We start from the raw sequence: 12,710 nt of genomic DNA, 5'->3' as shown, positions 1-12,710 counted from the left end.
AGCAGTTAGCTGCTGTTGTCCCTTCTGTCCCCAAAAGTTTCTTCCCTCCTTCTTCGCAGCTTTTAGGTGGAACGGAGATGGGGGCAGATTGCACAGGTGGCTGTAGCCCCGTTGCAGCAGGCTTCAAATGGTGCTTGCTGCAGCAGTAGGATTTGATGATCTTAATTATCATCGAGGAAACAACATACATATCTCCTTCATCTTCGAGGCACAGAGACAGCCCTACCACCTGTCTCGGAGCTGGGTCAGACAGCTTGCATTCAGCATTACCACCAGCTTTTTACTGCTCCCGAGGAATTAAACACACGAAGCAGGATTTCCTGTTGGTGTGGAAACCCTGAGCAGTGAGCTTGGCCGAACGGGGCTGGCAAACAGCTCTGGCAGTAATACCCGAGTACCCAGGCCCAGCTGGGTGTGGAGAAAGGGGAAGATGGCAAGACATAATTGTGCACCAGAAGCTGCACAGTTTGTTCTCTTTGAAGATGATTCTAATGAAGAAGAAACCGGTGATTTTTGATGGCTCTGAAGATTCTGAAAATAATTTTGGCATTTGCATCTATCAAGAGCCCGGCTGTTTCAGCGCGCGTGGCAGGGCTCGGCAGCTGAGCTGATCTGGCAGGGACAGATCCTGTTCTTGGGCTGAGTGTGCAGCTTTCCCTCCTCCCTTGCTTCCCAGAGCCCTAACGCTCTCCTGACCCTTTGAACCAGTTCAGATCAGTAAAGCGTCAACAATGTCTTATTTATTCCATTTCTTGGGCTTTTTTTTTTTTTTTTTGGTGGGACTGATGAGCTGTATCAGTTTATCTGCGGGTGAGAATGAGAATGGGGGCCAGCTTTAGGAAGCTGGGGAGCCCAGGCAGGAAGGACGAAGGAGCAGGGACAGCCCTTTGGCAGCCGTGAGCTGTTAAATTGGTTCAGCCCCTGTCGTGTAACTACACTGAAATAGTCTACCAAGAAAGCAATCATGACTGATTTCTTTCATGGCAGTGCCCAAACAACAAAGACAACAAAAAGCAATCAACGGCTAATCTCCTTTATAGACAAGCCCACACCAAGCGTGCGATAGAAATAGAAAATGTATTTTCGCTGTGATTGGCACAGCGGTGGTCAAAAGAGGATCCAGCATGGATCAAGCTGAAGCTGTTGAGATGTTGAGGTTTCAAGGAAGATGCAGTCACTGTTCACGTTTACATTAGCATTATTCAAACTTCGGGTAACGTAGGATATTGTGAATTCAATTGTTTTGAGATGAATAGGAGATCAAGTATTGTCCTTAAACAATAGAACAGTAAAAACAACATCTGTGATCCAGCATTTGTAAAAGAATACAACCATCTCCTTTTTAAGAATGGAAGATGGGAGCAGACAGAAACTACGGCTAAAATTGTTGGAAGTATTCGGTTTGCATAAAGACGATTGAAGGGACTTAATAGCTTTTTACTGCTTTACATATTCAAAGCTTCTCTGCAGTCATCATAGCTTGCTGTTGCAAATGTTCCACAGTTGCAAATCTGGAGACAAGTCTTTCAAGCAGAGCGCCCAGAAAATAAGCATTATACCTACTTGACTACATATGGAAAGGCTGATTAAAAAAAAAAAAAAAAAAAGGCAAATATCGTATTGAGAGCACCGTGGCAAAGTAGAATTCCAATGCCCAGAGGTTGTGTTCACCATCTTTCCCTAGTGTTAAGCCACTTTTTCTTCTCCTGTTGCCTCTTCCTTCATTTCCTACCTCCTTTAAAACTTCTGCAGGCAGTAAGATGAAAACCATGTTGATGAGAGCTTTGGTAAAGGATGGGGTATGAGGAACGTGCAGATACGTATTTGATTTGAAAGCAATAGACATTTCTGGAATGAAGGCTCCACACGTGCGTGTTCCTGAGAATGAGATCTTGGAGCTGTCTTTCTGGAGAGCAAACCTCCCATTTGGAAATAACTACAGCACTGATATTTCTATATGACAGAGTATTGTGGGGCTCTGCTGAAGTGTTAATACCTTTATGTACAGAATACTGGTTTGAATCTGGCCAGATCAATATAAATACTAAAATACATTCCCAGGCAAAGGATGTGATCGATACATGGTTCCTTGGTGTGGCAAATTGCCTTGCTAGCTTGTAGCCCTCATTTCCCACTTTCTGTTCTGTGCTAAGTGGTGAGATCTTTGGAGCCAGTTGTTGAAACGGCACAGAGCAGCGGGGCACTGTTCTTCCCTGGGGTCTCCAGGCTAAGGCAGAAATCGGGATCATCATACATGACAAAGTTACATGGGTTTTCAGCAGCTTCCTGCATGTCACAGGTTGAAGTGAATGATCTTTTCTGAAAACAAACAAACAGAAAAAACCTGTTGTGATTTGGCCGTGTTCAGTTTCTGAATCTTCCCTTAATTCTTTTGAAGGCTGAGTTTCCAAAAGTAAAGGAGGAAAACGAGGGGATTTAGAGTTTTTGGAATTTCTAGGGCCGGGAGTCTTTTGTGACTAACCCCTCCAGAGAAACATCCTCACTGTTCAGTTTCTTTGTGATAGCCACTTCAGGAGGAAGATGAAACGCTGAATGACATTTGAGGACTGTTGTTAGAAGTCTTAGATGAAATCATTTAACCATGTCTTAGATAAAATAGTGGAATGAGGAAAGAAAGAGCTGTTTAGATTAAAAGAGGTGAGGGGGAAGCCAGCAGGGGGAAACCAGCTGAAATCCCTAAAACTCTTGGAGAGATTGTTTTTCTTCCTTCAGACTTTCATGAGAAAACCTGGGGTCTGTGACCAAGAGGTTTTGTGTGTCCTAACCTGAGAGAACTGGGTCATGTCACTGGGATTTTATGCTTTTGCTTGTATGCTGGAAATGGAAATATTCTCACCTCCCTTCTTGTGTTAAGCCAGCACCTAAAAGGTACAAAAAATTGATTGCCAAAAATAAATCTTTTTTTTTTTTTTTTTTTTCTTCTTTCCCCTTGTCTCTGCAGCAATTCGGCAAAATCCTTGATGTAGAGATAATCTTTAATGAGCGCGGCTCCAAGGTAAGTCCTGTTCCTGTACCTGCTTCTCTTGTTTTGATTGCACAGAGTAAAAGGCAGTTCATTGCCTAGAGAATACACTCTGTAGAGATCAGCAGGAATTAGCGTGATGGGGGGAAGGGAAAACCTATTTTGAGGACTGTCTCCTGTTCCCTCTGACTCCAGACTCTGAGCATGGTCATTTCTGGGCAGCATGTACGAATGCTCCTAGACGCTCCTGTCTGTAACGTGGGATCAGGTTCCTCAGCCTTTTGAGCAAACAGGGAGTCAGCTGAGCCTTCATACCAACCCCTTCTCGTTGCACTAGCAATGGGTGCCCTGTGGGGAAGGCAGAATAAGGTAAAAACAACTCCATGTGACGGGAGCTGGTAAAAAACAAAGCATAATAGCCCCACTCCCCTCACCCCCCATCTTCATTGCATTAAAATACTTCCAGAGAAAAAAAGTGTAATATCTCAAATGTGGAAGGATTTTGTTTACTCTCTTTTGCAGACTTTGCCTGGTATTTCTGAGATTCTGACCTTTCACGTTTGAGATATCTGATGCTTCGTAAAAGCATCCTCATTCCCCTTGCCCTGCCCCCGTGGACCTCCCCCCACTGAATTTGCATTCGCACACCTATCTTCATCTCCAAAACGTGTTAAGAGGGAGGTTTCGTTGAGAGCTAATGGTAATTTGTTTCTCTGGAGATGAGATTTCAGATGTTGCTTAGGTCAGTTGCAGAGAGATTCAGTGATCTTTGTCCTAATTGGCAATTGGTTCTCATCACGTAACCAGTATTACCACAATGACAAATTGATGTGATTCTCTCTCTGCCCAGGAGGTTCAGCACTGGAATAGCAGGGAGTTTTGCAGGTCAGGAGCGAGGTGCATTGCCAAAGCTCTATGGGGGAAGCTTGCACAGTGCATGTCTATACTCTGCTTGACTTAATCAATGCTAAGATTCCCATTTTCAATTAAAACAAAATTTCCCTACTCCCCCCACACACGTGTGTGCACATGTGTGCATGCACACAAGAGATTTTGAAGTTGCAATTCAGCTAAGCAGTTTCCGTGTAGAGCCTGTATGTCTTTCTCCTGAATTTGAGGTTCACGACCTTAAGGTGGCCTCTTTGCTTCAACATGTCTCCTGGGGTCTGTTCATGTTCAGAGCCCTCTGCAAATTTCAACATGTGCTCACCAAGACGCATTGGGAACTTCTTCAGTCTCTGTGTTATCTGGAAACCAGAAAGCAGCTGACCTGTGTACAAAACAAAGGAGATTCAGCCCTTTCCCCATCCTTAGTTTGGGCTTACTACCATGTTTTTTCTTGTTTTTTTTTTTTTTTTTTTTTTTTTTTAATAAAACAGTCTGAACGAGTAAATGGCTATGTGGCTTAGAGAGCTGTACTTGCCTTGTGGATAAAAATCTATACGCTTTACCAAAACAATCAGCTATGCTGAGTTTGTAAATATTTATTCTGCTCTCTGCTGTTCTTCTGATATTTATAGGCCAGAGCTGTCTGCGAATTAGACCCGGTTTTAGTCATTTCTATTTGGCTTTGGGAATAGCCTCTGGCCTCTATCAGATCTCTACTTTTTTGGATGTAATTGCAAAAGAAAGGGCAAAAATAACTGTCCTGACAAAGCGGTGAGCTCTATCCTCCATCTCCCTCTGCTTGTGCTTTCCAGCACAGCGTTTTCTTCTCCATAAACGAACTTCACCCTCACTCTTCCATCCATACAGCCCTATATTAAACGCCCACGGCTGCCCTTTTCCTTCTGGGCAATACTAACATGGGAGGCTTTCTGTGAAGACTTGATTTAGGACTATGAAAACTGTTTTCTTCTGCAATTGTTAAAGCCAAAGGCTTCTGGTTTTCAGTTAAAACAGAAATTGTTGCTGAAGAGTTCCTTGATCAATCTCGTCCTGAACCCTTGATAAACATACGAAAAACGAAAGCAATCCAAAGAGATATTCTTCGAGTCCTTGACCGTGCAGTTTTCTGCTGCTTTTTTGTCATCTTAGAGCAAAAAGCAGTTGCAGAACTGGTAGCCGATGTGAGGGATGGGGCAGAATCTGAACAGAATGAGAAAACGCCCAATGAATAATTTTGTGGTATCCTTGCATCCTTCTCTACCCAAAAGAATTAATGTTTTAAAAAAAAAAAAAAAAAAGAATGCAAGATTATTCCTGCTTAGCATGAAAATGGGAGGCCCCAGTGTTTGAGTGGGGTGTAGCTGCACGAAGCACCTGGTATTCACGTAACAATGGACAAACAGTTTGGTGATCTGATGGTGAAGCAAAGGAAACGGATCTTTCTGGAGGCCACTCACTCACTCTTGGGTTCTTCCTCCACCTTAGGAAAAAAAATAAAAAATAAATCTGAATGCATTTTCCTGCCCTGTGGTTTCCATTCTAATCTAATGATATGAAACCTCTCTCTCTTCTTCTCCTCCTCCTCTCTTTTGGGAATCCGAAAGCAGATGCTCCTGCTGCCTGCCTTGTGCTGTGTTCTCAATGCTCCCTTCCCTCCCCTGGGTTCCTGAGGGTGTAGAGTTTTCTCTATATGTTTTGAAAACATTTAAAAGGTTACAGCGGTGAAGCCCACGCTGCCCTGGGTCTGCCCCCACCCAGCGGACGATGGGGTCGAGCAGCGCTTTGTCCCTGCCCGGCTGGGGCAGGAGCTTCTGCTGGAAGCGCTCCAGCGCTGGCGGGCAGGAGGGCCTGGAGGAAACCTGCGGTTTGCGTCCTTCCTTTCGAATCCACCTGAGATGACCAGGCCCTGACGCTGCACCCGAGGGAACCGTAGAGGACAGGCTCCGTGTTTGGGATCTCCACGCTTTTAGGAAGGATTAGTAGGATTAGGTGGACCTTGGTAGACTTCACACTGATACTGCTTTGCTCCGTATGAAAAACAAGGTGTAAACTTCAAACATCCCTTGAATTCCATTTCGTTTTATTCTTTAGCTTGTATGACAGAATGACATCAGCCTTCCCCTGATTTATTTACTATTTTTTGCTTGCTTCCTGGAAGCTGGCTGTTTGCTGCAGTTGTCCTGTTTACCCGTAACAATTTGAGCTCTGACCCATGTAAATAAAGGCCTTTAAATAACATCCTGCTCACGGCTGCAGCTCACCATGCACTTTGCTGAACCCTGAATAAAACACCTCCAGAGGAAGTCGAGGGATAGGATTCCTGCTCCCCTCGTCAGTGGAGAAGCATCCTGCAGATGCAGATTTTGACACGGTTGTGCTGAACTGACCGGGCAGACACATTTGCAGAGTTCCTGCAGTCTTCCCGTGTAGCACTTCAAACAAGAAGCCTGTGACATTCATAAAGCTGCAGGGGAAGGGAATCCAAGCTCTCTGCTCGCCGGCCGCGTGCCAGGTGGCATTCTGAGATGTGCCCTTGGTGACATTCAGAGAGCAAGAAAGCGTGAGCACACAGCAAAGCAGTGGCTGAGGAGGGAGCACGTTGTAGATGGCTAAATGGTAAGAGGTCATGCAGGTGCAGATTACAAGCTTGAGATTTCAGGTCAGCGTAAGTTTTTCCCCTCTGCTTTCCAATTTGAAAGCCCAGATCCTTAAAAAGGAGGATGGTCTCCAGGTTTTTGTACAGGACTGAAGCATCTAGAAGTGCTTCACGTTTGCTTGAAGAATTGGTTGTGTAGTGGCTTACGTCCAGTCTTCACAAGGAAATTCCATCCATTAGTGAGTGGAGGTCCATCAAGAAACCCAAAGTAACTAAAAACTTGTGCAGAAGGCTGTATGGAAGCACTTAAGTCTTCATGTTTGCAGTTAACTGCAGGTTAATAATACTCATTTAGGTTTGAATAACTCTGCCTAAAAGACCGTATGCGTGCCATGTGCATTTATGTCTTCTTGGAGTGGATTAGGTGCTTTGAGAGAGCCACCCTGTCCTGAATTTAGTTTCTACTCAGGGAAACAAGTATCTTTCCTTGTTCTAGAGGGCCTGTTTTCACTTTAATTCTATTTTTGTAATTTTTGTTCAGATATCATCAGTTGAGCCAGAAATTCAGATAAAGTTATTAACACAAAGAGGCTTAATAACAAATTAGGCATAAAGCAGTGTCACTTTCTCAGGTCACCAAATCCCTTCATAATGCTCACGGTTTGCAGGAGACCTGACCTTTTGTCCTAGTTTAGTTAAGAACGGTGAATTGCCTTGGTCACCTTCAACTCTGTGATACTAATAAATTAACGAGTTAAATTTGTCCATACACGGTGAACTGGTTTACTTGAATTTGAGTAGTTAAGGCTGAGGTTGATGGAGTGATAGCGTAAGCCGATTTGCTGCTCCTTGTGGGAAGGGGCACCTTCCTCGTGGTGCTCGTGTCACTGTGCAGGGACTTGAATTCAGGGCGCCAAATTAGCAAAAAGAAAAAAAAGAAAAAAGGAAAAAAAGGGAAAAAAAAAATCCAGCAGGGAGAGAGAAGTAGAAGCAAGAGCTCATCTTCTGCTGGTTTAGCATGTTGAACTCGCTGACCACACAGCAAGGTGAACTCCCTGTCGGATGAAGGGGAGGAGGAGGAGGAGGAGGAGCACACAACCAGCAAATTGTGGGGCTGCACGACCTCTGCTCCGAGTTGGCTGGAGCTGATCCAGAGCCACCAGCGCTCGCAGCCCTGGCTGCAATCCCACCATTCAGCCCCGTCCTCTGCCCCCTTCTCGGTTTTTGCAGGAGGGATTGGCAGTGGAGCGGCGCAACAAGCTGGATCGGGGAAGTGATCCAGCTTAAAAATAGCCCTGCTGTTGATTTTTTTATTTGGATTTTTTTTTTTTAAAAAAAGGGATGTATTTATTTATTTATTTGCATTTCTTTAGCCAGAGTAATTCCTGCATCTGTTTCACTAGACGGCACAGGTAGGCAGCTGGGTGGATGCTTTGTGCATCCGTGCCTGATGCCCCCGGAGCAGCACAGGGGAGCTGGAAGGGCTGCTGAAACGATGGCAGCCTCAGTTTACACTGTTTAATTTACACCAGTATGAAGTGACTGTGTGCCTCTGATACCATGTGCTTCTGAATTTCGGGCAGCGTTCCCATCGGTGCACCCAGTCCTGCTCATCTCAGGTGGATTATAGCTGAAACCTTCCTCCTCTCTCAAACGCCTTGGAAACAGGTAGCCTAAACTTCTGCCCCTTGGCCGTATTTTTTCAGGCTCCTGAAAGTTTGTTTATAAGCAAAGGTGGGGGGAATAAATTAAAAAAAAAAAAACACAACCCAACAACTCAAGAGCACAGCAGTAGAGGAAGGCAAAGCCCATTGCTGGCTGCGTGCTCTAGGGGTACAAGGCAAAGACGCTGCTGCTGAGGTGACTGTCTAAACTCCATGACAAACAAAGGGTTAACAATGCATGGATTTCAAGGGGCTCTGTTTAGTTTCCTTTGTTTTTATTTTCTGTTTTTTGTTTTATTTTATTTTATTTTATATTTTTGTTGTTTTTTTTTTTTGTTTAATTTCTGTGTTCTGGCCACACCCAGGAGAACCGTCTGCTTTTGATTTCTCCCTTTACGGTTACATGGTAAATTTTCTTTCTCATTCTTCAGAGATGGAAACGTTCAAATACTCTCTCTATATACATTTATTTATTTATTTTTTACACTGCTCATCATGTTGCTTGTTATTTATTGCAGAGTCTGAGGCCAGACTAAAAGGGTGACAGTTACTCGGTCTCTTCAGGCCCTTTGAATAAACCTTTGGGTAAAAAGGGGGTTAGTCTGGCCCTGCAAATTACTCATAAGTCCTAAATTTTTTTTGCAGGGTTTATTTAGTGTTTGTGGGGTACGTTGAAGTTTACATTTATTTTCTGCCTGGGAGAAGTTTCTGGCAGTCGGTGGAGGGGGAAATGTTGAAAAATTCAGCCTTGTTATCATAACAGTCTTATTAAACATGAGTTATTTGTATAAACTAAACTCTAGAAACGTTAAGTCTTTTTTTCTTAACTCAGGATTGTATCTTCCCTTCCTCTGGCTCCATATCTAGTACTGTGGGGCAAACCAGTGCTTGCTGTAGACCTGAGCTAGCAAATACTGGTTATCTGCCTCCTTTTTAATTTATTTTTCTTTAAGGGCAAGCCAACCTTGGGAGGGAAAACTGAGAATTGCTTGTTGTATATGTATTTGGGTACAAATTAATCCCTGTTCTTTGCAGGTCATCTGTGAGAAGGAATTAAAAATATATGTATGTGTTGTTTTCTCTCCCACATCAAAAATATGTGTATTTAATTGCTAGCTTTTAAACTTAGAAATAATAGAAATGTCAAGCGTGGCTCACCTATTTTTCCTGATTGAAAATTTGAATGTCAAAGGGTTGCATTAAGAAGACTAACCAAGCGGACACAAATATTGACTCTTATCGTAGTCAGCTATGTGAAGTGTTAATTCAGCGTTGACATGAAATGGTTTTCAACAAAGCATTGCATAAGCCGAGGACCGATCTGTCAGTACAACAAAACTTCTGGTTAATTAGTTAAGTTGTTCAGAATCAAGTTAACTCCGTTTTAGTTCACATTGTTAATTATTCCTGGATAGTCTGCATGCGGATTGTAGCCTTTCTTGATTTAACTTATTAAAAACACGGAAAATTCAAAATCAGTTTAAAGGTGTTTGACGATAATCTGTTAAAATCTATTAAAATCCCATACAGACTTCATTCATTGCAAACAAATGTGAATTAAAATAGTCTTAGTTTGGTTCTAGTCTGCACAGGCTAATGTCTAAAAAATTACCTTCCCTCTGCTCTCCAGCTTTCAGTTCACAGCATCACAGAAGACATAAATCTCATTCAGGCTCTGCAGGATTGACTAGAACAAACAGAAATTTTAATGTCAAAAGAGAAGAGGGAAATAGAGATTGCTGCTGCAGTCTGTACCTCCCCTCCTCCCCAAACCTTTTTCAAGATGCTTTTTCCCCATTATATCGAACAGAGGGAAACGTGTTACTCTATTTCTCAGTCTTCCCTTTCTCTGTAGGGGTTCTTTGAAGCAGATAAAATACACTGTCCCTTCATAATCAGCTTGGCTATTACACTCCCCCCCATCAGTTCCATGCAACCTGCTTGACAGCTGCATGCGGTTGGACTGATTTATTAGCCCTGATCTCTTGTAGCTCAGATTTTAATTGATTTCTGCTGAAAACATATATGTTGTTCAGAACAAGGCAATGGTTTGTTATTTGTATAGCCTTTATGTTTTAAGCTGACAAAATGAAATTATCCCAAGTTTTAGATTAGGGGGCTGGTGCCCAAAGGAGAGTTCTTGTTGATTTCAATATGAGACAACACTTAGCTAGGGAGTTTTTGTTATTGCTGATTCTAGAGGAAAATAATAATAATAATAAAAAACCCCTACATTTTACAAATATATAATAGTTTTGTGCTGGAAACCTAGCTGTGGATGATAAAGGCCAGCATGCACAAAGGGGCTTTCCAAGATTACTATTGTACAGACCTTAAAAAAGCACTTAGAGAACGACAGCTTGCTTGTGTCTTGTTGCTAACAGTGCCTGGAAATCCAGATGCTGGTTTTTGGGGGTCCACGCATGCCAACCCTGAGCTGCATGCAGGGGGCTGCCAGGCTAGCATGCCAGTGCTTTGGGTCGCTCGCCTTACCTAGTGCTCTGCTCAACATCAGGAGTTTCCATTGCATCAAATGCAGGCTTTGTTCTCCCTCCTCCTGCGACAGCAGAGATTGCTGCCTGTGCATTAGAGTGGTATTTGCCTTGTAGCCAGGAGCCAGTTCTCCTCCTCCTGTTCTTAAGGTACCCTAAACACAGAGTGTCGCTGAGTTTTCGCTTGGCTCCGCTCCCTGCAGTGGCATGAAGAGTATCTCCTCGTGGTTGTCTGTAGTAAAATACATTTTGCTACCAGCTAATTCCTACTTCCCTCGGTCTTCTTGGCTCTGCTTGACCATCGGTGCTCCCACTTCTGTGGAAGTGAGCATGATCTCTTCCCCTGCCCTCCTACGTGACCGCATGAACTGATGGCAGCATGTGGGATGGGAGCATTGCATGTGCCGCCATGGGCTCAGCAAACCTAAATCCCTCTAATAAAGGACGTTTTGGTAGTCTCCAAGCTTTTGTGGCTGCACCCTGCAGGGCACATTATTTTTTTTTGCAGCCTTCATAGTGTTTCTAGGCAGAGATTCGTCATCCACAGCGCAGAGGTTGCCATCTCAGAACAAAGCCAAGCGAGTTGGGTGGCAGGCTGTGAGGGAGGCAGCAGTAGGGCAGAAACACCAGAAAGAAAAGATATTTACCAATAGATCCACATTTAGGTGTTTAGATTAACCCTCAAGACCAGCGTGGTGCTTACAGGTAGGAAAATTTTGAAACTAGACCACTACATAGTACCGTAAACCTTCACCTTGGGTGATGTTCATCTGGTGCTGCCTAGAAGCCCTCCCCATGTGTTATTAGGGAGGTTACAGGCGTAGGAGTAGCCATGAACTGTTCCCTGAAGAGCTTGCAAGGGATGCTTTACACACAGCCCTTCCTCTCAGCCGTTCTCCAAGGTAGGTAATTATTATTGTCTCCGTTTTACAGGTGGGAAAAGCAAGGTTCAGGCTTTGATTTGCCCAAAGCTTCGCAGGATTGCCGGTGCCAGGCCTGAACTCAGCTCGCTGCTCTCTCTCGCAGCGGCTGCTCAAGAGGACCAAGTGCTGCTCAGTGCCGATGGCCTGTACCGTGGCCGGGGGGTTGGTGGGGTCGGCACCGCGTGCGTCTTCATGGTCAGGGAGAGAGAGGGCAGGAGCCCCACGTGGGCCGAACCAGCTTGAAAAAGGAAAAAAAAAAAAAAAAAGAAAGAAAAAAAACACTTTTAAAAAAATTTGTCTCGAGTAACTTTGTACTTCTTTTTTGGTCTGGCCTCAATTGCTTTTATGTTTTCTTTTTTTTTTTTTTTAATTACTCTTATTATTCTTATTATGATTACAGTTCCTTTATTTTATTGAATTTTGATTTCCTTCATTTACGAAACATGCATGAACCAACAATGTGACTCTAGGAGGTTATTGCTGAGTTGTGCTGATGTCGATTTCATACTGTGATATTTTTTCTCTATTTACCTAGAGATCAGTATTTCAATATATAACGATGTGCATGTTTTCCCCCCTTCTCCCGCTGCATGCAGGGATTCGGGTTCGTAACTTTCGAGAATAGTGCTGATGCAGACAGGGCCAGGGAGAAATTACACGGCACCGTGGTAGAGGGCCGTAAAATCGAGGTGCATGTCTTCAGTAATTCAATTTCTTCTTTATATTTATTCTTTTGATTTCTTTTTGTGTCTTGCCTCACTTATTTCACATTTGGATCCCAGTCTCGTGTGTGCGTGTGTGTTTGTGTCTGTGTCCTTCACCTCCCTGCACTGAAATGTATAAAAGTTTACCCCCCTTTACGAAATATTTTTATTGTTGTTTTGGGTATATATTTTTTTTCTTTTCCGTTTCCTTTTATTGAGTTGTTTTTTGTTTTTCTTTTTTTTTTCTTTTTTTTTTCTTTTTTTCCCACCCACTCCAAATTTTTGCCCTTCTGCTGTCTTGATTTTTTCCTTTGCTTCAGTTTGCGAGGCTCCGATCTCCTGTTAGCAGGCCTGAACGACACTAACCGAAAGAGTACTGTCCGACTTCTAACTCTGTGTCCGCACAGAAAGCAGGGGGCCAGCCAGTCTCCTCTCTTTCCTCCGAGGCCAGTTCTCCTCC

General features: G+C 43.6%; 1 protein-coding gene across 17 annotated transcripts in view; it reads left to right on the top strand.

Annotated features, from left to right (window-relative positions):
• Nucleotides 1-12,710, top strand: part of RBFOX2 (RNA binding fox-1 homolog 2) — a 157,711-nt gene that overhangs the window by 117,451 nt on the left and 27,550 nt on the right. For 12 of the 17 annotated variants that reach the window (XR_014686647.1, XM_084502524.1, XM_084502523.1 and 9 more), the window contains 2 exons: nucleotides 2,963-3,016; nucleotides 12,143-12,235. Coding sequence is in view for 16 of the 17 variants with exons in the window: in XM_084502524.1 (XP_084358650.1) it covers nucleotides 2,963-3,016; nucleotides 12,143-12,235 (147 nt within the window). In the remaining variant the exon portion in view is untranslated. The remainder of the gene's footprint in view (nucleotides 1-2,962; nucleotides 3,017-12,142; nucleotides 12,236-12,710) is intronic. The other 5 variants (XM_084502514.1, XM_084502515.1, XM_084502525.1 and 2 more) reach the window with 1 other exon arrangement.

This window comes from Aythya ferina (assembly GCF_964211825.1).
Source record: "Aythya ferina genome assembly, chromosome: 1".
Lineage (NCBI taxonomy): Eukaryota > Metazoa > Chordata > Aves > Anseriformes > Anatidae > Aythya > Aythya ferina.
The sequence above is the reverse complement of the archived record's forward strand: the minus strand, read 5'-3'. Positions and strand labels throughout refer to the sequence as shown.